The sequence below is a fragment of the Apodemus sylvaticus genome, chromosome 12 (genome assembly GCF_947179515.1).
Source record: "Apodemus sylvaticus chromosome 12, mApoSyl1.1, whole genome shotgun sequence".
NCBI lineage: Eukaryota > Metazoa > Chordata > Mammalia > Rodentia > Muridae > Apodemus > Apodemus sylvaticus.
Window position 1 is genome coordinate 42,443,593 of NC_067483.1, and position 21,871 is coordinate 42,465,463.

General features: G+C 49.4%; 2 protein-coding genes across 2 annotated transcripts in view; one reads left to right on the plus strand and one right to left on the minus strand.

Moving 5' to 3' along the window:
- Tmem9 (transmembrane protein 9) overlaps nt 1-21,871 on the plus strand; it is a 678,246-nt gene that overhangs the window by 574,442 nt on the left and 81,933 nt on the right. The gene's annotated exons all lie outside the window — the stretch shown is intronic.
- The window catches only part of Igfn1 (immunoglobulin like and fibronectin type III domain containing 1), a 47,443-nt gene continuing 35,963 nt past the window's right edge, over nt 10,392-21,871 (minus strand). Inside the window, exon 26 of the mRNA XM_052201070.1 lies at nt 10,392-10,492. Coding sequence (XP_052057030.1) covers nt 10,392-10,492 — 101 coding nt within the window. The remainder of the gene's footprint in view (nt 10,493-21,871) is intronic.

The following is a 21,871-nucleotide window of genomic DNA, read 5'->3' on the forward strand; positions in this document are numbered from 1 at the left end:
GGACACTCCCCTGTGGCTGACATCCCTGTGGACAATGAGTCATGTTGAGACCCAGACATGGGATGCCCAGGTATGAGGGAATCCTACAGCGATGAAAGGAGTCAGGGACAAGGTTGGCATTTCCTCTAACTCTGAGAAGAGCTCTGGGTAGTGGCAAGGGATCTCCCACACTCCTCCTGCTCCTCTTGTTCCTCCTGCTCCTGCTCCTCCTCCTCGTCCTCCTTGTCCTCCTCGTCCTCCTCGTCCTCCTCGTCCTCCTCGTCCTCCTCGTCCTCCTCATCCTCCTCGTCCTCCTTTTCCTCCTCGTCCTCCTCATCCTCCTCGTCCTCCTCGTCCTCCTCGTCCTCCTTGTCCTCCTTGTCCTCCTCGTCCTCCTCGTCCTCCTTGTCCTCCTTGTCCTCCTCATCCTCCTTGTCCTCCTCGTCCTCCTCCTTTTTCTTCGGCAGCCATCTAGGTTACTTGAAAGGGCAAGGTGCTAAGCTTGTAGTCTGGGACAGCACATAGATGATAATGGTACAAGTTTCCAGAAGGCTCTTGGGTATAGCTTCTCCTCATTTACACAAGTGCCTCTGGCTCAATTTCTGGTTACCTTTGAATTGTCTTTATCTCTCTGTAGGTTCCAGGCTAGATAACATTAAAAAAAAAAATACATATCAGAACTTTTCCCCTGAGGTACATTTCAGGGCCTGGGGCTATAGCTCAGGGCTAGAGTACTTGGTTAACAAGCTCAAGGCTCTAAGTTCCAGCCTCAGTAGCCCACTCATGAAAGGGGACACATTTCAAGAGTCTACTACCTGGTCTGTTCTGAGATGCGAGAATATAAAATTTCAAATCAAATTAGTGTTTTGACTATTTTCATACCTTGGCAAATATTTCACCATTCAAAACCATTTGCAGAATACTGCACGAGCCATCCCTACAGCTCATCTGCAGAACTATTTGGCCAACCCATAGCTCCTTCCCTGAGACCCTGGCAACATCTTAATTTCTCTTTTGTTATTTTGAATTTTATTCATTCCTTTATTTTATGTGTGTATGTGCCCAAGTGTATATATGTGTACCATGTAAGTACAGGAGCCCATGGAGATCAGAAGAGGGCGCTGACCCCCCTTTGAAATGGAGTTACTGGGGGCTGTGAGCCACTAAGAACCAAACTGAGAACCAAAGCCCAATCCTCTGCATGAGCTCTTAACAGCTGAGCCATCTCTCCAGTCCCAATACCTTCCACTTTCTGTTACTGTGATCTGACTACTTTAGGAACCTGTAATATTAGACTTGCACAGCGTCTGTCTCCTTGGCATGGCCTATTTCACTTAACATAAAATGCTATCAAACTCCATTCATGTTATATCATGTCCCAGGATCGCCATCCTTTTGGAGTAATATTCTGCTGTGTGCACATACCACATCTTGTCTACTTATCTATCACAGACACTTGGGTTGTTTCCATCCCTGGGTTACTGCAAAGAATGCTGCCGTCAACTTGGGCACACAAATACCTGGTCAAGTTCCTGATTTCAGTTCTTTTGGGCATATGCCCGGATCCCTCTGGCATCCTCACAATGGCGGTTTCCTCCTGTGATACCGGCAATGCTTTCTCAATTTCTATCTTCCAAGGCTGATGACTTACTGAGTTGCAAGAGTCTGCCTGTTCCTAACTTAGACTAATGCTGCCATGCCACAGGGAAAGAGGTTGTCTATACCATTATCCTCTCTGGGTGTGGCTTGCTCTGCAAAGCCCTGTGTGCCATATTTTGTCAGGGGAATGTTTTCTAAGTCGTTCCACCACACATGGGTAAACCTACTCTGTGCTAGACACCTACTCCGTGCTAGACACCATCCTTAGACCTACTCTGTGATAGACAATGTTCTTTTCACTTGACAAAGTTGTTTCCTTTCTTTCTTTCTTTCTTTCTTTCTCTTTCTTTCTTTCTTTCTTTCTTTCTTTCTTTCTTTCTTTCTTTCTTTCTTTCTTTCTTTCTTTCTTTCTTTCTTTCTTTCTTTCTTCCTTCCTTCCTTCCTTCCTTCCTTCCTTCCTTCCTTCCTTCCTTCCTTTCTTTCTTTCTTTCTTTTTTTTTGAGACAGGGTTTCTCTGTGTAGCCCTGGCTGTCCTGAAACTCACTCTGTAGACCAAACTGGCCTTGAACTCAGAAATCTGCCTGCCTCTGCCTCCCAAGTGCTGAGATTAAAGGTGTGCGCCACCACCACCCAGCCGACAAAGTTGTTTTCTAAATCGATTTAAGTTTTCCTCAATTTGTTCTCTGAACTGTTCAGAGTCCTCTGTATTTACATTCAAACAAAAAAGCCTTTAAGGCCTGAGAAGGAGCTTGCGCAGCTCCAATTTCCACTCGCCTCCATCCACACTCAGACATCAGTTTTATGTGCCTGCACCCAGCATGTGCCAGGGAGAGGCACTCAAACTGGGCAAGACTGAAGCGCAGCCTTGTTTCTGAGGAGGCCTCAGGCGTGAGGCAAGATTTACAGGCATGAGGCAATCCAGGGAACAATACAAGACAGATGTGATTCATCCGCTTTATATCAAAGCAAACGGAGGGTGTGGACAGAGCTGCTCATGTTAGCATAAGCAATATGAAAAGAAATGGTAGAGCAACTGTAAAAACATGGTGGGGCAGGGAGGGAGCAAGGAGGGAGCGCAGCCGGGAAGAGCAGGGTGAAAGACCCACCGGTGGGGGGAGGGTGCGAGCAGAGGCCAGCAAAGCCAGACACAGGTTCCTCCCCGCATCTCACATTTCAAGGAGGGTTCATGCGATTCTAAGACTAGATCAACACAAAACTGGAGGAGACAAAGACAGGTGACAGGTTTAGGAAAACAAATGAAGAACCAAATATAATTACGAATCTAATAATTAGATATATAAGTTACATGTCCACTGAGGTTTAGAAATGACACCTGAGGCCTAGAACAGAATGTCATAACAGAAAGTCTAGGGGCCATTATCATGGTTACAGAGGGAAAAAAAAAAGGCAGAGAAAAACCGGAGAGAACACAGTAAGTTTGGAGGACAAAAGACCTGGTAATATGAGAATAGTTGCTATCCCTAAAGACATGCAAATGAATCAGAAAAAGGATTCAGGGCTTAGTGAATGAAGAACTGAGTACGCAGAGAAAGGTGTACGGGCTACAGCAGAGAAGGCTGGAGGATCTGAGTTCTTGAACTTGAAACATAATCTCAGCCGGGCGGTGGTGGCGCACGCCTGTAATCCCAGCACTCTGGGAGGCAGAGGTAGGTGGATTTCTGAGTTTGAGGCCAGCCTGGTCTACAGAGTGAGTTCCAGGACAGTCAGGGCTACACAGAGAAACCCTGTCTCGGAAAAAAACAAAAAAACAAAAAAACAAAAAAGAAAAAAACCAAAAAGAATCTCTCAGGTGTCTAGCCAGAAAGCCACAGGGTTGCAAGAGGAAAAACCTAGGTTCAACCAGGCTTACCCTCATTGCATGTCAGAAGACAACAATGTCCCCCAGAGTAGAATGGGAAAAAGCTAGTTCAGGTCAGTAGTGTTCCAGTGTGAAGTCAGCAGGCTGTCCTCAGGAGTGAGACGCCCACCTAAAACACAGCAGACAGGATGGGGTGGGGTGGGGTTCAGTGGTGGAGCGTGCACAAGGTCCTGGTTCATTCTGTGAGCTCTGAAAGACTTGATCACGGATGTCCAGAACAGAGACGCTAGGGAAGGAGGGCTGGCCTGGAGCTTCGCCTCCATCTAAGCACACAGCTTTACGGAGGGGGTATAAAGAGTAGTGGCGCACACCTTTAATCCAGCACTTGGGAGGCAGAGGCAGGCGGATTTCTGAGTTTGAGGCCAGCCTGGTCTATGGAATGAGTTCCAGGCCTGCCAGGGCTACACAGAGAAACCCTGTTGTCTCGGAAAAAAAACCACCACCACCAACAAACCAACCAACCAAACCAAAACAAAACAAAAAACAAGAGCGAAACTTCTGAAAAGATGAAAATCATGAAAGCAGGCAAAGCTCCGGACTTGGGAGAAGGGGCACAGGGCCCACCCTGTGGAAGAAGCCCGCCATTTCCTCTTCATCACAGGTCATCCACCAGACCTTCAAAAATGAAAGCATATTAAAAAAAAATAGATAATTTCTTTAAAAAAATTTTTTTTAGTCAAACATCTTACAGGAACAAATATCTCTGGTAGTGAATGCTTTCAATTTTCTTTTTTCTCTTTTTCCTGCCCTTATGTATGGGTGCAAATAAATAATACTTTCATGTTGTTTAAAGTGTCTAATATTACCACAAAATTATAAGAGTTTCTATCTGTCCACCATTCTACCCATATATTTGGAGAAGCAATCTTTAGTTAATATCACATTGTTTACTCTGACCTACAGGGTTTGGGGATGATTTATTATGTTCCTGGCAGATATTGGAATTGGTTGAATGAGTAAACATGTACCATTTTTGATACAAGCTGCCAAAATCACTGCTTAGAAGTATTAGAGGCTAGGTGAAATTAAGGAGTGGGGGGGGGGGGACACACGGACTCTCTACCAAGCCCTCCGAGCCCTCTGAAGGCAGAATAGGTGGGAGGCTTTTGGAGCATGTGGGACGACAGCTTTTGGACTGGTGTGGGACAGGCCAGGTTGGTGGGGGACATCTCTTGCCAGACACTACATGTTTTGTTTTGCTTTGTTTCCTTCTTTTACCCTTTTTATATCTATGTATGGAACAAGGATTCTATTTTATGGAGAAAAAAAAAAAAAACTAAGGCCAGAGAGGATAAGAAGGTAAAGAACCTTCTAGATAGAAGCATAAAGTATCCTGGGAACCTGAATGCATCAGCGAAACCAACAGGCAGTGTGTGGACCTACCATCCAAATCAGTTAATGGACCAGAGTTCTGAGGAGAGGCGCATCTCAGCTGAAGGTAGACGGGCCCACGGCAAAGCCTCAGAGGTAGGACCCTGTCACTGTGTGTGTGTGTAGGGGGGGGGGGGAACAACAGGGGATAGTTTCAGAACTAGCCCACAGTGTCGAGATGATAGAGGGACGGGAGCAGTGATTGGCGCCACCCTGTAAGAGCATGCATGTAGTGTCCACTCTCCCACGCACCACTGCATGGCCCCACCCACGGGTCTGGGCAGTGGGGAGCAGTTCCCAGCGACTGTGAGCAGTCCCTTGTTTTGACTGCAGTCTTTTGTGGAGGTGTCCATGCCTGAGAGAGGAGAGAGAAGGACTGAGGCAAAGGCCAAGGCAATGACTCTGCCCACTGGACCTGCAGGGCATGGAGACTCAGCTCCCAATTGGGGTCATGCTCTCGGGGTCATAAATGTCTCTCCTGCTCCTTGTGCCTTCCAAAAGGTCATTAAGTCATTAATTACATAGCAAGTGGCAATAAAATGACCTTAGTGCTCATCTTCCCCAGAGCCCAAGGCCTCAGGACCCACAAGCCAAAGCTTTTGTTTTGAACCAGGGGACTTGCTGGCCCTGGCTTTGATGTCTTGGGTGCATCTGGTCACATGGGACTTCTATCACAGCACAGGAGTTCCGGCCTTGAACTCCAGTCTTACCTACATGATAAACCATTCAGCAGTTCCCAGCACAAATGGCAGGGCAGGATTCTAGACCCGGACACACAGAGGGACCCAGTAAATGACTGCCCATCTGTTTTTCTCTTCAGAGACAGGTCCAGAATCTCACTTCCACCTCCAAAGCTCTGACACTACCTCACAGGACAAGCTGGAGGTGAAGAACTGAGGCTTGATTCATATCATTGCTTTGCCACTTACTACTGTGACCCAGGCAGTTGTGTCAACTGCTGAGAGCCTCAGTTTCCTTGAACATACAATAGAAGTAAGATAATGTTTTCCACATGCCTGCCATGGAGTTGAGACAGTGTGTGGTGCGGTGCACCAGAGGCCTCCTTTCTGATTAGGCATTTGCTATTTCCTTCCCATTCCTGGCTCTCCTCAGACTGGGTGCATTGAGAGGCCGGGCACAACCAGCCTTTCTCTCTGGGCTCAGTCCTTCACTGGCTTTGACCGGCTGTGACTAGCTGCGAGTTTCAGCCCTTCTTCTTGGGCTCTGGCCCTCTGACTGTGCTTGTAGGCAGTCCAAAAAAAATAGAAGGTGAACCGTGCATGCAATCTGAAATTTTCCAGTAACGCCACACAAAATTAATCTATATTTTATTTAAGTTGATTTAACAAAATATTTGATAATATTTCAATATATATGTCATATAAAATTATTTTAACATTTTTATGCTATTTTTCATCCTATGAAGTGTTTGAAATCCAGGTCCTTTGTACAGCACAGATTTTTTAAAAAAAATATGAGTGCTCTATCTGCATATACATCTGTGTGCCAGAAGAGGCCCCCATTGTAGTTGGTTGTGGTTGCTGGGAATTGAACTCAGGACCTCTGGAAGAGCAGTCAGTGCTCTTAACCACTGAACCAACTCTCCAGCCCACAGCTCAGATTTTTCTTTGTTTCTTTGTTTCTTTGTTTCTTTTTTTTTTTTTTTTTTTTTTTTTGTGAAGCTCAGATTTTTAATGCAAATGAATCAAAAGATCGGTGTGGATCAAAGAAGCACAATGATAAGTTTATTAATTAACTAATTAATTAATCCATTTATAACTATGGGCTCTCCTTGCTTATCTCCACAGGGCAGGAGCCGCTTGCTGTCACCTCCCCCACCTCTAGCTCTGGTCCCCCGCATTAGCCATTCTTACTTTTACCTTTGCTTCTGCTTGCCACATTCAGGTGCAGATCTAGGCTGAACAGCGGTAGGAAGGACAGTCACAGGGCTCCTTTACAACAACTGTGCTCTCAGCAGCTTCTTTTACCTGGACCCGGAAGTGTCTAAGAAGGTCAGAGACAAGACCCCATGGAACTCTGTCTCTGGAAGATCTAGGGGCATAGGAACAAGCCAAACACTCTCCCTACTACTCCTCTTGATGTGTCTGGAGAATGGGAGCCCAGGGCAGGGCCCTAGAAGGCATGGTAGGTGGGCCAGACACACCCTGGCCTCACAGGCTTGCTTTTGGAGGGAGCCAATTTTGTGGCTGTGCATGAGGCCTCACAGGAGTCCGGAAGAGCCTGAGGTCTAGAGACCCCAGAGAACTCGAGTTCTTTATCTTTCCTTGCCCAGGAACCCTAAAATATAAACAGATGAGAGCAGAACCACCCACATAGAATAAGGTGTATGAAACCCAGTCTCCAGCACCAGGAGCATCTATCTCCCTTTGCCCCAAGTATCTCCAGGTAGCTTCTATGAGGCCATTGGAGTCCACCCAGGAATCTAGCCACCCACCACCGTGACATAGGATCTTCACAGCATCAGGCCTCCAGTCTACCTCCCCCAGACCGCATGCCTGTCTGCCTTCCCACAGCCTTCCTAAAGGGTGGGAAGTCCCCACATGGTGTTGTCCTAGGGAGGAGAAAGGGCAGCAGTTAGGCCTCCTGATGGTAACAGTCACTGGTCGTAGTCTACTCCATGTTGCTATGACACCACCATCCCACTTCATGTCTGGAATGCTTGCTGAGTGACTGTCCAGTGACATCAGTTTCCTGACGCCATAGTCATGGCCAGCTGAATGGCTTTCCCTCTCTGTTAGATTCCTCATCGTGAGCACACATTCCTGAGGGCCTGGGTTTCTGTCACTAGCATCCATGTCACGCAGGGTGCATTCCTCCCTGTCCTCTGAGCACGCCTCCTCACCTATGAAACTATGTGGGGACGCATGCTCACAGATAGTCACGAGAATTAGTGAATCCAAAGACTCCTGACACCTTGCAGGCAATCACTAAAGACTTGGTCTCTTCCCCCTTGACTGCTCTTCACGAGAGAGTCTAGCCACCGTGTTTCAAGCTTTTAGCAAGGGTGGTTTGCAATGTGTGTGTCCTGGAGCTCAAGGGTTGCACTGAAGCCATCGAGAGCTACGGGGCTGGGGACGGATGCTCCCGGAGAGCGGAGCTATGAGCTTTCTAAGTCCAGTCATCTGAGAGGATCTACTTTCATCTGCTTTGTTTGAAATTGAATATTGTTTGAAAAGGAAAAAAAGAAGATGGAAGCCACTTCCTTTTCCTTTTGTGGGGACAGTGTTTAGGTTGGAATGGTGCAGCACTTGACATACAGTGTGTTGGCTTCTCCACAGTGCAGCCTCTACCAAATCCAGGCTTCCCATAACCCATGGCAGGAGAACTACTTACCTTTAGACAAGGAAGGTTGGGGTGCATGTGGTAAACAAAAAAAGTCACACCGGCAAGGTCCAAGGTAGACCCACATGTGACAGCATCAAATGTGCTTTCCTTACCAAGAATTAAAAAAAAGGTGAAATTATCAAAAGTACAAGCATAGAATCAAAAAGCAAAATAAACATGGAGTTTTTTTTAAAAGTAATAAAAGCCAAGGCTTGCTTTTATCTCTTTATATATTTGCATATATATTCATAAATGTATTCATATTTATCAAAGTCATTTTTAAGATATCCTTATCCTCTGACTGGAGAAATAAATGTCTTACTCCAAATCTTGGTGAGACTGAGATTCAGAACCTAACAATGAGGCTAGCTGAGGTTAGCTGAGGCTAGCTGAGGTTAGCTGAGGCTAGCTGAGGTTAGCTGAGGTTAGCTGAGGTTAGCTGAGGTTAGCTGAGGTTAGCCGAGGTTAGCCGAGGTTAGCTGAGGTTAGCTGCCCAGGACTAGAGGACTGCTCGCTCTCGGGGGCCAGAGCTTCCCCACTCCACAGGCAGGACTCAGACTGCAGCCTGGGCTGGAGCATGCAGCACCGACAGAACACTCGGCTCCGTGCCTTCCTGGATTCTGTACACTCGATGGGGTGCACGCGGGAGGCAGTACACCGTGGGAACCCAGAAAGGAGCACCGAGGCCATGGGAGAGGGCCAGCCTGTGCCCCAGGAGCTCCATGGGGTGGTACCAAGCCTGGGCACCCAGAGCTCCTTCTCAGTGTGTGTGTGTGTGTGTGTGTATGTATGTATGTATGTAGGGGTGTGTGTGTGTGTGTGTGTGTGTGTATGTAGGTGTGTGTGTGTGTGTGTATGTATGTATGTATGTATGTAGGGGTGTGTGTGTGTGTGTGTGTCTGTCTGTCTGTCTGTATGTGGGGGGGTATGTGTGTGGGGAGGGCGAGGGAAGGTGCCCTGTGTGCAAGGAAGGTAGGTCAGCTGAGGAAAGCTGTTCCATATACTGATGCCCCATACCAGATGTTGGAAGGACACAAAGGTGGTTACCACACAGGCTCTAGCTACAAGTTACTATACCAGGGAGGCATGGGGTGGGGACCTGCCTGGGTTTTTTTGTTTTTGTTTTGTTTTGTTTGTGCATTTGCCATAACTCCCCAGCCTGTGCATTCTGTGGGAAGAAAGTATCTCAGTGGCTTTACAATGCTGTTGGACGGAGGCAGGCTCAGGAGGAGGAAAGCTATGATTGGGGTCACCAGGCACGTACATACCTCCTTTACACAAGCCTGAGGAGAGAGGACAGCAGCAGCATGGAGAGATGGGTGTGGCTCCCCGCCCCAGCTAGGAGCCCTGCAAGGGACAAGATGGAAGTCCTGTCCAGAAGCTGAGCCACACCCTTCTGCATGTTCACATTTTCGTCAGAATCTTCACAAATCACTGTCTCCTAGCTGGTCCCATCTAGTCAAATTCTTGTCCCCTGTCACTTTTTTGTCTGCATTCTTGCCCTCTCAGGGAGACTGAGAGAATTCCTCTGCCAGCTGCTTCATCTTCTGGTACCCCACCATCGCACCCCCGCCCTTCCACAGAGGGACAGGTCACAGGGAAAGCTGGGAGCAGTCATGGGCCAGTTGCAGAGAGGGGCTCTGAGAGCACAAGGGGAGCTGGAGCCACCCCCTCCCCCAACGACAGGGTGTTAGCCACCAGCGGCTTGGGGAGGCAGGCTGGGAGCTGTGTCTCATCGCTTGGGAAGCCCAGTGCAAGCGCCGACAACTCCCCTGACGCAGGCAATGTGTGTGCGTGGAGGGGCGGGTAGTGTGGGTGCTACTGCCAGAGAAACAGCAACTCACACCTGGGAATGCATACCAGCCCCCACCATGGAATCTCCCCAGGCCAGGAGAGGGGTGCGCCATATACAGTGTATATGCTGTAGACCTGGCACATTTTTTTCCTGTAAGACCCTGGTCTGGCCTCCTTCTGGGCAAGGGGTAGTCCTTCCTGGCTGTGTCATATGAGGCCTCCTGGGTGACACCTCCCTGGGGGTTGCCAGGTTTCAGGTAGGTCTACTAGATACAGCCAATAGGAAACAAGCACGCCACACCTGTTATCTGGAGCAGGTGAGATCTCCCCTACTCTGCCCTCCCTGGGCCAAACCCATCTTCTTCCCTCCCTAACCTCTCAGAACTACTGTGACAAGGCATAGATGTCTCTGCCATCTGCCCCCTTATGAGGCGTCCTGTAGCCGTGTGGAGCACAGCCTTACCAGTTCCTGGAAGGAGGCCATCATGATACGGCCTCCATGATACACCTCGGTGATACGGGCCACTGTAAAAGAAACGAAGGGGCTCATGGGGTCCCTAGCTCCAAGATGGAGGTCCACACTGCCCACTTCCATAGAAAGACCCACAAGAGAAGGTGCAGAAGGACTCAGAGGGCTTCCCAGATCCTGGGTTGCTCGGTGAACTGGGCAGGACCTGCAATACTGCTGAGATGAGCAACGGGAACCAGATCCTTCATCGCTAAAAGCCAAACGCGGTTCCCAGCAGGAAGCTGAAAACTGTCAGCTCAGCAAAGTTGGGGACCTTTCCTTTCCAGGCTCTAGGGACAGCAGAGACTAGGCTGGAGCTCCAGAAGCCATCTTTGCGTGTTCACATGCCACCCTCTTTTCTGTGGCATCCCGCCTCTGTCCATCACTGCCCCCCGGCTCCCGGGTCAACACACTTGACTCCCACTTTGAGACTGTGACTGGGCTGCATCAGGTGATGCTGGCATCAGAGATGGCACAGGACACAGTGTGAGGGGCACCTGACTGCCCTGTGGATTAGGATCTGCTCTGCAGCCAGAACATGGTTGATTCTCTGCTATATAGCACAGCTCGGTGATGGGGAGAGCTGAAAACTGGAGGCAGACAGGCCCCGGATGTTTGTTCCTGGGACCGGAAGCAGGAGGTGAAGGAACAGAGGCACGGGCCTGGGTTTCCTGGGTTGGGGAAAGGCCCACAGAGGCAGGAGTTATTCACTGAGAGCTGCCAGGGACAGTATACTGGATGGTTGGATGTAGCTCTGATCAGTGGAGTCTGCGGCTAGGAAGGGTAAGGGAAGGCAGGGGATAGTAGGCCCAGCCAAAGGGGCTGAGGAAATCACCCTTAGCTAGCATCAACCCAGTCCCCTGCTGTGGGCCTGCAGCTCCCAGCTCAGCCTCTCCACAAGGTCAGCTGTGGCAGATCTCTCCCAGACTCTCCCTTGGACCCCTCCCTCACCAGCCTGTGCCCAGCCTGTGCCCTACATCTCAGGCACCTCACCCGGGACATCACGTCCTTGGAGTATGACAGAGCTGCTGGCAGCTGAGACCACACCCTGAAATGTCTCTCCTTTCTCCTGGCCTGCCCCACTAGACTCCCCAGGCTGAGATGGGCAAGGAGGGAAGGACTCACCTGACTCCATCTTCCAGGGCGAATGCCAGCTCCTAGCCAGAGCCCCTAGTTAAGCCTGGCTTCCTCCTCACTTTCCTTTCCAGCCATGTCTAGTGTCATCTTGTCCCTTGATCGGACTCCACAGTCTTGTCCAGGTCATCTGAGCTGAAGTTGTGAGGGAATTCCATTCTTACTGGGTCCCAAGAGGGCCCCTCTCTGACTCTCAGAAAGATTCCCCCACCCCAGCTCTGGGCCTTGAGCAGAAGGGATAGGAGATGGTGTGTAGGACATGCCTCTGGTCTATCATCTTCTCCATACCATGTCCAGCAGGGGTAGAGAAGATTCCCCCACCCCAGCTCTGGGCCTTGAGCAGAAGGGATAGGAGATGGTGTGTAGGACGTGCCTCTGGTCTATCATCTTCTCCATACCATGTCCAGCAGAGGTAGAGAAGGAAGTCTGAAATCTGTCTGGGATCCCCAAGGGAAGGGAGCAGAAAGGTGGGATTTCAGGGGAGACTTTGGAGAACTAAGCAAGTGTACTGGGGGTGTGCGGGGGTGGGGGCAGGGAAAGGAAATGGCTCCAGGCTGTCTCAGATCTTGTCCTCTGTCTTGTATTCAATCCCTTCTGGTAGACACTCAGGACCAAGCTCTAACCTCCAGAAGATCTGAGAATGAGGGACTGCTCAGACTGAGGCTTACAGAAGGCAAACGGGCAGGAGCTGAGAAAGGAGACGCCTCTCTCCAGGCCAGAAACAGGACCCATGGGGACATCGTGCAATTCTCCCCAGAGAGGCTTAGAGAGAACAAACAGCAGTCTGTTGGTACCCACAGCTCCAACCTTACCTCCACTTTGCTCCCCTATCTTCAGGCTGTTCCCACATCTTTTCCCCCCATCTTGATGTCACCTTGACATCAAGAACCTCTCTATTTCAACTGTAAGGCCTATAGCACCCCCTGGTGGCACACCTGGAACAGCCTGTAATGGGCCATAGAGTCCTAGGAAACCCCAGGCACCTCCTCCCAGCTCCTCCCGCAGCCTCCGCCCCGCCGCATGCTTCCTCTGTGGCGTGGGCCTTGTGATACTGAGGCCTGGTCTGGCAACTTCACACCAGCTTCAGAAACTCCTTTGTGATCGTAAAGAGCAGGACGCCATTATCCTAAGCCTGTGCGGCCCGGGAAGAGAGATGGGGATGGGTGGGCGTGGCATGTGAGCTTTAGAAGTAACAGTAGTACCTTGACAGAAAGGCAGCATTGAGCCTCACGGAAACGCTAGAAAGATTTGACTAGGACTTTCATTTTGCAGATGAAGAACTGAGCTCAAGCACTTGCCCAGGGCAAGGCGACCAGGAACGACGAGGCCAGGATTAACCAAGGCATCCCGGGAACCCAGAGCTAGAGGCGCCAGTGGAAAGCATAGCAAATCCAGAACTAGATTGGAGAGGGGTGTGTTCCGCTGCTTACTGTGGCACTCCAGAAAAGGACCTTTCCCTCTCTGGGCCTTATTTGTTCTCTGAGTTAGACTCTCCTGTTTCCATGACTGCCCTGAGCTCACGCCTAGATAGAGACTTGGCAGGCTTAGGGACCAACTGCTGCCCCGTTTATTTCCCTTGAAGCCTTGAAGCTAGAGTGAGGAGAGGCTTCAGAGCCTTTTCTCACTCTCGCCTGCGAAGCTACGGTTCCTTCTTGGTCACCAGAGGGCGCTATTACCTATGGGCTTTGGCCAGGACCTGTTCTACTTCCTGGGTCTTATGGTCTCGTGGCCAGAACTGTCCCCCAAGGTGAAGACTTGGTCTGTGAGCCTCTCAAGGGGACACCCAGAGGCTTTTGTACCAAGTAGGGCCCGATGCTGCCTGGGGCATGCATGCATACTAACTAACTAATTAACTAACTAACTAACTAACTAACTGACTGACTGACTGACTAACAACAAACAAGTAAACCCTAAAACCCGAACAGCTGTGCTAAGGTGAGGTTCCACCCCTGTTTTATTACCCTTGAGTATTGGCCTCATGCACTGTTTACTGTTTTCTGCCCTGTGCAGCTATCTTCTGAAGGCATGACTTTGTCACACAAAGGCTGGGAAGGGGCTGCTGTAGGGTGCTTCTCATGACCAGTTCCAGCATGTCTTGGTGGCCACCAGATGCCTAGGTCGCAGGCATCCTGGGGGAGGTGCCTGTTACAGCACAGCAGGTAAGGCCACACCAGCTCTGGGCAGGAGGGCACATACATAGGAAGACAGACACAAAATGTTGGAGGGAGCAAGGCCTAGGCCCAGCACATCTGCTTCTGTTTCAGAAGCAGAGCAAGCAACGGGGGAACCAGGTGTAGGTTTAGTCCAGAGAAATAGACAGACACAGATTGGGGTGGGGATTTGACAATGTCTCTCAGACCTTGGGTCTTGGTCCAGGGCTTAGGTATTGTCTGTGGTCTTGGTGCTATAGAAGGGGGTTTCCATGGAGACAGGAGGCCCTGACTTACCTCCTAACATGATGGAGTCTTCTGTGACCAGAGCTAATGACTAAGGATTGGGACAAAAGGACACAGTGGGTGGGCTGGCAGAGTGGGGACCTGCTGTATGTTTTCGAAGGTTGATTATCCATCTCTTCCAGCAAACTGAGACCGGCTCCAAAGGATGCAAAACCCTTCCCGTGGGCTGCCAGTGTGGAGGTGTGCTCTGCCTGGTGAGAGGTGGAAAGGCTCCGTCTGCTCCTTCAAAGTGTGCTTTAAAGAAAGATAGCATTCCCCTTAGTGTGGAACAGGAAGATGGGTGTGACCTCGCTCTGAACCATGCAGTCCTCCACTACCACAGTGGGCGGGCCTAAGGCTCCTGTTTTCTGCTTCCTTTCGCCCACGGCCCTCCTACCCAGCCAATAGGGAGATTGGGACAGACTGGGAGACTCTTGACCAGCATGTCCTCCAAGGCTGTGCTCAGGGGCTGCCTCCTTCAGGAAGCCTTTCTTGATTCCTTATTGCGAGTTAGATGTCCCACGGGTGCTTTCCCGTGGCTCTTCTGTGCTTATCTAAGCCACTACCGACCCAATTGTCCTGAAACTGCTTGGCCTCTGGCCAGTGTGCCCTGAGGTTAGGGCCATCGAGGGCCCAGGCTGAAGCATCCCTCAACAACCAAATGGTGCTCAGCACACATTAAGTATTGTGTACCCACTGCCTGAGGCAATCTATAAATTGAGGGATCATTTTGGGGCCAGGCTTTGAGGCTAGGCAAACAGCCACAAGACTAGAGGGAGCCTGGCCTCTAAATCTCCTTTACTGTGTCAGAACTGACGCCGCTAATGATTGCATGGATAGGGCTGAAGAGGGCGTCTTGGGGAGGCCCTAGTTCAACCCAAGAATGCTCACCCTCAGAGGAGAGTGGGAAGGCAACACAGGGCCACCCCTGAGGGTCCCTAAAGTGCATAACTTAGTCTGAGGAGATTGGCCTGGCAAATGGTTGAGAACTGCTTAGGTGCTAGGTCTTAGATAACCCCATCGACTTTGCTAAAGGTGCCTCTTGTGTAAGAATGTGAAGGGCTTCCAGCTTCCGGGAGGCTGTCAGTGTTGGGTCCCTCAGAGGCTGGTCCCTTGCTGCTGAGAAGCCTGAATCCAACCTGCAGAGCTTCTCTCTCTCTCTCTCTTTCTCTCTCTCTCTCTCTCTCTCTCTCTCTCTCTCTCTCTCGGTTTTTTGAGACAAGGTTTCTCTGTGTAGCCCTGGCTGTCCTGGAATTCACTCTGTAGACCAGGCTGGTCTCGAACACAGAAATCCGCCTATCTGCCTGCCTCTGCCTCCTGGTCCCCTGTAACCCAGAGCACCGACCTAGATCCGCGGTAGACTCAGTACCCGAGAGCAGCTCTTCCACACACATGGCCTCTCCACAGCTACTCAGAAACTGACAGCACCCAGCCAACTGTGTGGTTTTCTGTGCTTCTGCAGTTCTGTGACGTCAATCTCAGTCCCGAACCACGCTAAGCAGACATTCTACCACTGACCTAGACCCCGCCACAATATTTTGATACCAGGTCTTGCTACACAGCCTGGCCTAATCTTAGATTTGTAATCCTCTTGTGATTCTGGATGTGTGCCACCATGACAGGCCAGCCGTGTGCTTTTTTTTAAACAGCTGTGACCAAAAGTCAGGGGAGGATGCGCTCAGGACTCTGAGCAAAGCCAAAGTCAAGAGATTGTCGTGATGGCTCAGTGGGTAGAGCTGCCTGCTGACGAGTTTAACGACCTGAGGTTGGTCACTGGGAGCCACATGGTGGAAGGATAGAATCCACCCCCCAAAAGTTGTTCTCCAACCTCAGTGGTAAGGTCAGTCCAAGCACCCATAGTGACAGTGCATGCGTTGCTCGGAATGACGGCTCAAGGCCATTTCCATCCTGCACTCAACCTGCCCATCACTGCACAGTGAGACTACAGGACCCCTTCTGGTTGAAAAGACATTTACACCCATCCACCAGCTTCTCTCTACCTGTCCTCCAGCTGCTCACCTCCATCCAAAGCAGGGGCTTCTCAAGAACTTACTGGAAGATGCTGTTGGCATTTAGTCTAGGCTACGCCCCACAGTTACCTGGCAACAGCCAGGTGTGCCTGGCTCACTCTAAAAGGGGCTGCTTGCCCCCTCCTCTCTCTCTTGCTCCTCTTCCGCTCCTGCCCTTGCTCCCTTACCCTCTTCCCCCCTTTCTCCACTCTCCTCCCCCTCTCTCCACCTCTCTCTCTCTCTCTCTCTCTCTCTCTCTCTCTCTCTCTGCCTTTCTCTCAACTTCTTTCCCCATATCCTGAATAAACCCTATTCTATACTATCTGTGTGTGGCTGGTCCCTGGGGGGAGGGGGGGAAGGATGCCTCAGCATGGGCCCGCAGAGGCACGCCCTTCCCCCACACCATACCGCACCTCCACCAAACATATCCCTGGTTTCTCTCTCTTTTTACCAAACACAACAGATGAATGCCTGGTTTACCTAGTACCCCATGGGGGTGCATGGTGGCCCTGTCACTGCTGAGACACTGGGAGTCTGTCCAGGAAGGGATTAAAGCAAGGGGCAGCTGGAGTGCTCAGAGTAGAGAGCAGGTGCTGCTGGTACCTAACCACAGGATAGACACAGTTGGGACAATAGCTGCAAAGGCTGGGCTGCTGGGGCTATAACTGTTATGCCACTCCTACTCTCAGCTGTGGGGGAAATAGCAATTCCAAAGTGTCTTTATAATATTAGCTTCCCATCCATTAACATCGTATATTCATCTATTCATGTCTTATTTTTTGTGACTCTTTATATATATATATATATATATATATATGATTTTCTATATTCTTTGTTTACATTCCAAATGATTTCCCCTTTCCCAGTTCCCCCCCTCCCCATATGTCCCATAAGCCTTCTTCTCTCCACCCATTCTCCAATCACCTCCCTCCTTTTTCTCTGTCCTGGTACTCCCTTACAATGCTAGATCAAGCCTTTCCAGGATCAGGGCCCTCTCCTTACTTCTTCATGGGAGTCATTTGTTATGCTAATTGTGCCCTGGGTATTCAGAGCTTCTGAGCTAATTAATATCCACTTATCAGAGATTGCATTCCATGTGTATCTTTTGTGATTGGGTTACCTCACTTAGGATGATATTTTCCAGTTCCAACCATTTGCCTAAAAATTTCATGAATTCATTGTTTTTAATTGCTGAGTAGTATTCCATTGTATAAATATACCACATTTTCTGTATCCATTCCTCCATTGAGGGACATCTGGGTTCTTTCCAGCTTCTGGCTATTATAAATAAGGCTGCTATGAACATAGTGGAGCATGTATCCTTATTGCATGCTGGGGAATCCTCTGGGTATATGCCCAGGAGAGGCATAGCAGGGTCCCCCGGAAGTGTCATGTCCAGTTTTCTGAAGAACCGCCAGACTGATTTCCATAGTGGTTGTACCATCTTGCAATCCCACCATCATGCCTTATTTTTTAAGTAAAGCTTTATAATCCCTCCATGTGGGTTTTGTTCATCTTTTATTCAATTGATTCCTTAGGCATTTCATGTATTTGTTGCTACCCAAAGTGGTAATAATTTTTAAAGTGATATTTTCTAGTTGATCTCTGCTGATTGTGGAAACACAAACTGTTTTTAGATAGATTCTTTTATCCAGATTCCTGTTAGATTCTTTGAGTGGTGTGTGTAGTGGATCTGTCCTCTGAGCATAGCATAGCCATGGACATATGGAAATCAGAACAGCTATGATTTCTCATGAGACCCTCACAGGGTTGGACACGCTAACCTTCTGCTATGGAAGGAAGGAAGGAAGGAAGGAAGGAAGGAAGGAAGGAAGGAAGGAAGGAAAGAAGGAAGGAAAGAAGGGCTCACAAGGCTCATGGGGTACACAGGCACACAGGTGTATGAAACCCCATCCCCACGAGTACATAAGTAGGCAATGATTGTTGTTGGGTGAGGTCACCTACAAATGTCCATGCTCCTGAAAGTAACTCCAGTGAAGTTCTATTCACCAATGTAGAGTTGGGCAGCAGCATTTCTTTGCCTAGCTGTTGCCCTCTCTGTCATGTATAGAAACAGACTCCTCAGAAAATCCACTTCATACCTGAGGGCGAAAACCACAGGGATGGGGAGAGATAGCTTGAGAGGCACAGTCATATTGCTTCTGCTTTTATAACAAGGCACATAACCAAGGTTTCCCCATCTGAAGGTGGGGTGTCGCTGGAGGGATTTCCAGGGTGGCTCTCTGTGTAGTATGGAGTGCTATGCCTTTTAGTAACTGAGGTCAGCAGTGTGAGGGGAAGAATGTCCCTATATGGTGGATGGACTAGAGAATATATTCCAGTCCTTGAAAGTAACATGTCCTAAGCAGGCACTGGCTACAACTGCAAGGCCTTTGCTATGGGCAGTAAGAATTGCCCTCTGCCTCAGCGGGCACCCCCACACTTGCAGTATAACATGCATTCACACAGAAATGACAATAACATTAACAGACAAAGGTAGGGAAATCCACAATTCAGCGTGTAGATGGGGGCTCAGTTATGATCTAACATAGGAAACTGACAAATTGGGAAACTGCGTCTGAACTGCTATGGCTTGTATGAGACACAGAGCTAGCTGACAAGACAGGCCACCAGTTCATCAATGGCAGAGGGCCTCATGAATATCAGGGACAGAAGACATCATGGGAAGGACAGATGTCACTGAGAATCGGGCTTGAGGGCATGGAGACTGATGCCCATTTCACTGGGGTGGAGAAATTGCATTCATAGGAGAGATGGGGACCGCGTCCCATCGTAGGACAAACATTGCCTTTACATGGTAGAAGAGGCTCTGTTGCCCTAACGACTTACGTTGACAGGTAGATTGGGCCCCCAAGGTGCCAACAGCACTCAGGAGTAGAGAAAAGGAGAAGTGAATGGTGAGCTTATTTGGGTCTCTTGAAAGCCAGTGTGGCAAGATTTGTAGCAAGGCAGAGTGTGATGGGAAGAGAGGTGACGAGAGTCAAAGTCGGGGCTTGCGAGCCTTCAGAAGCTGTAAAGCTTGAACTGCAGTTCATCGAAGGGGTTGAAAAGGAGTAGGTGATTACCTCCTGCTGAGAAGAGGGAGCCCCTTGGAACGGGAGAAGCCACAGCCACCACTCCTCTGAAGGGAGCACTGGTCACACTGCCTGCAAGACTCTGTATTGAACTGAAGATCTATTAGTCTCTTACTAACATGCGGAATAGCTGGGCTTGGACAGGAACAAATTCGACTTGGTTTCTAGCAGCCCTTGGGGCATCAGGAGCAGTGCACATCACAGAAAGGAGGAGAGGAAAAGGTTAAAACCTATCAAAGACGTGGGCACTTGTGAACCCCCTCTCCAAAGGCATCCTCTGGGCATTTCTCTCCTGCAAGGGGTATCCTGGGAGTGGAGATGGTTCACCCAGCCTGAGACCCTTCCAACAAGCCAGTGTGGATGATAATGGAAAGGTGGTGGGGCTGGTGCAAGGACTTAGCTCCAGCTTAGTGATGGACACAACAGGAGAAAGAACAGCCTGGACCAGGCCAGGCAGACTAGCAAGGGTGAAGCCTCCTAGTCCTTCAAGGGCGGGGAGATGCACAGCAACCCTGAAGCAGCATCTCAGGATGGAGGAAGGATGGGCGACTCAAGGAGTGTGACTGTGTACTCCAGAAAGCTAAAAAGGGATTGCTTCCCATCCATAGCGCTGAATCCTGCACTGCTGTTTTTCTTGTTGTTTGTTTGCTTGCTTTTTAAAAAGGAAACAAACTATAAAAGCAGTGGGGTCTTTTCATGGCGCACTGGACTGTAATTTTTCTTTCCCGCCCCCAGCTGCCTTGGCATCTTAGTTGCTGCCTTACTTCCGTGACAGCAGGGTGCCCCCCCCCCCGCTCACCCTCCATAAGGAGGTTTCATCAAATAATACCAACCTGAGTGTTTTACAGTTCTAGAGAAGCATCTGGAAGGCAGGATAGTATCGGTAACGGATCAAGAACAGGGAATCGGCTTAAACGGTGTGCAGGGGCCGGGCTCACTGGTGAGATTCTTAGGAGGGCAATGTATGAATGATACCCTACGAAGAGACTGATAAAATGCTATGATCCTTTGCAGATGTGAGGATGTCAGCCAAGGGGTGTAAAGGCAAAAGGTAGTTAAATAAAAACCCAGGGCTGGGGTATGTCATCGTCTGATGAGCTGTCCACCAAGGGACCCTCCAAAAGAATAAAGTGACCTTCTGTTGCTGCTGCCACCGCTTCCACCCCGGAACCAGATGCCAAAACTTTACTGCTGAAGATGCTGTACACTCTGCTTAAGAGACACAGAGAAAAGGAGCAAGGCTGGAGGTGGGCACTTTGCCCTGTCCGGATGGTTTGTAGTCACAGCTAAGGAGGCTGCCGGAGAGAGCTGTTGCCAAGAGTCCTGCTCAGTTACAGGCTGCGTGTCAGTGCCATTGCAGAGTGAGTGAGATAAAGGATGCGCTAGGCTTCAAAGAACAAAGATTAAAGCTCAAATGTGTGACAATAGAAATAATCCGAAATACGACAACACATAGAAAGAGAGACTGAGGAAAAGTGAGCCGGGCCCTCCTGAGCTGAGGGAGAGTATCACACAGTCTAACCTCAAGGGAAGCTGGGGTCTCACAAGTAGAAACGATTTGACTGAATCATTAACAGAAGTGCCTGCACTTGATGAAAACCAAGATGGCGGTCAACCTCTCTACAAGCTCTACAAGCCAATACCACATGCTAGTGGCACAGACCTGTCATCTCAGAACTTGGGAGGCTGATGCAAGTAAAGCTGGCTGAGCATTGTAAGATCAAGGCCAGTCTGGTCATATACAGAGAGAGACTCTGTTTTAAATAAGCCAAAAAGAAGCCAACAAACCAAGCCAAGCACACAAAACCAAAAATCCCAAAGCAAGCAAACAGAAAACTACCAACCTGGAGTTCTATGTCCAATTGGGAAATTTTTTTTTTGTTTGGGTTCTGCAGAGATGGCTTAGTAGGTACTACTACAAGCATGGGACCTAAACTCAAATCCCCAGAATTCCCTTCTTGTCCTGCTGTAATCACAACCAAAGAAAGCAGAAGAATCCCGAGGACAAGGCGGCTTCCTCAGCAAGGCAGGAATGGACGAAAGCCGGTCTATACACAGGCTTTCTGGTGTCACTGAACATTTCTAGTGGAATATTCACCTCAGCCACATATTCTCAGCCATAGGAAGGTGCTCTGTCTGACATCCATCCCCAGTCCCTTGACCTATGACTTCTGTTTCTTCTGCCTAAGTCCGCCATGCATTTTGATGAAGGGGAGATCATAATCAGAAAGCAGGCATAGAGGACTGTGCCTACTAGTCAGGGAAACTTTCAGACCTGGTTGCAACATTCTGGGAGACTGTGGGCAGGGCTCACTCATTCCTCTGTCCCTGCAAACTCCAGAACAACTCTTAGATATCTGCAAGTATAGGACCATACCGACAGGAGGGTACAGTCATAGGTATATAAATGTACAGGTGTGTCTATAGGTTTTGATGGCGGTGGCTCACATAGAGATGAACCCATCCTACCTGTGACGTGGGACAGTGAAGCCATGGAGAAGTTGGGTGAGTGAATATGGAACCTTGAGTGAGATTCTTGATAGTCTTCTAGCTCTGCGGACAGGAGGCCCCAGAACAGACAGCAGAAGAACCCTCCCCAGTCCAGAACGCTGCTTGGCTCCAGGTGGGGACAACTGGCTCACAGTCTCTATGCTCACAATGTTTAGGGAGCTCAAGTCCCAAGGTTTTTGCAAGGCAGAGGTATATGGAAAGCATGAGACACG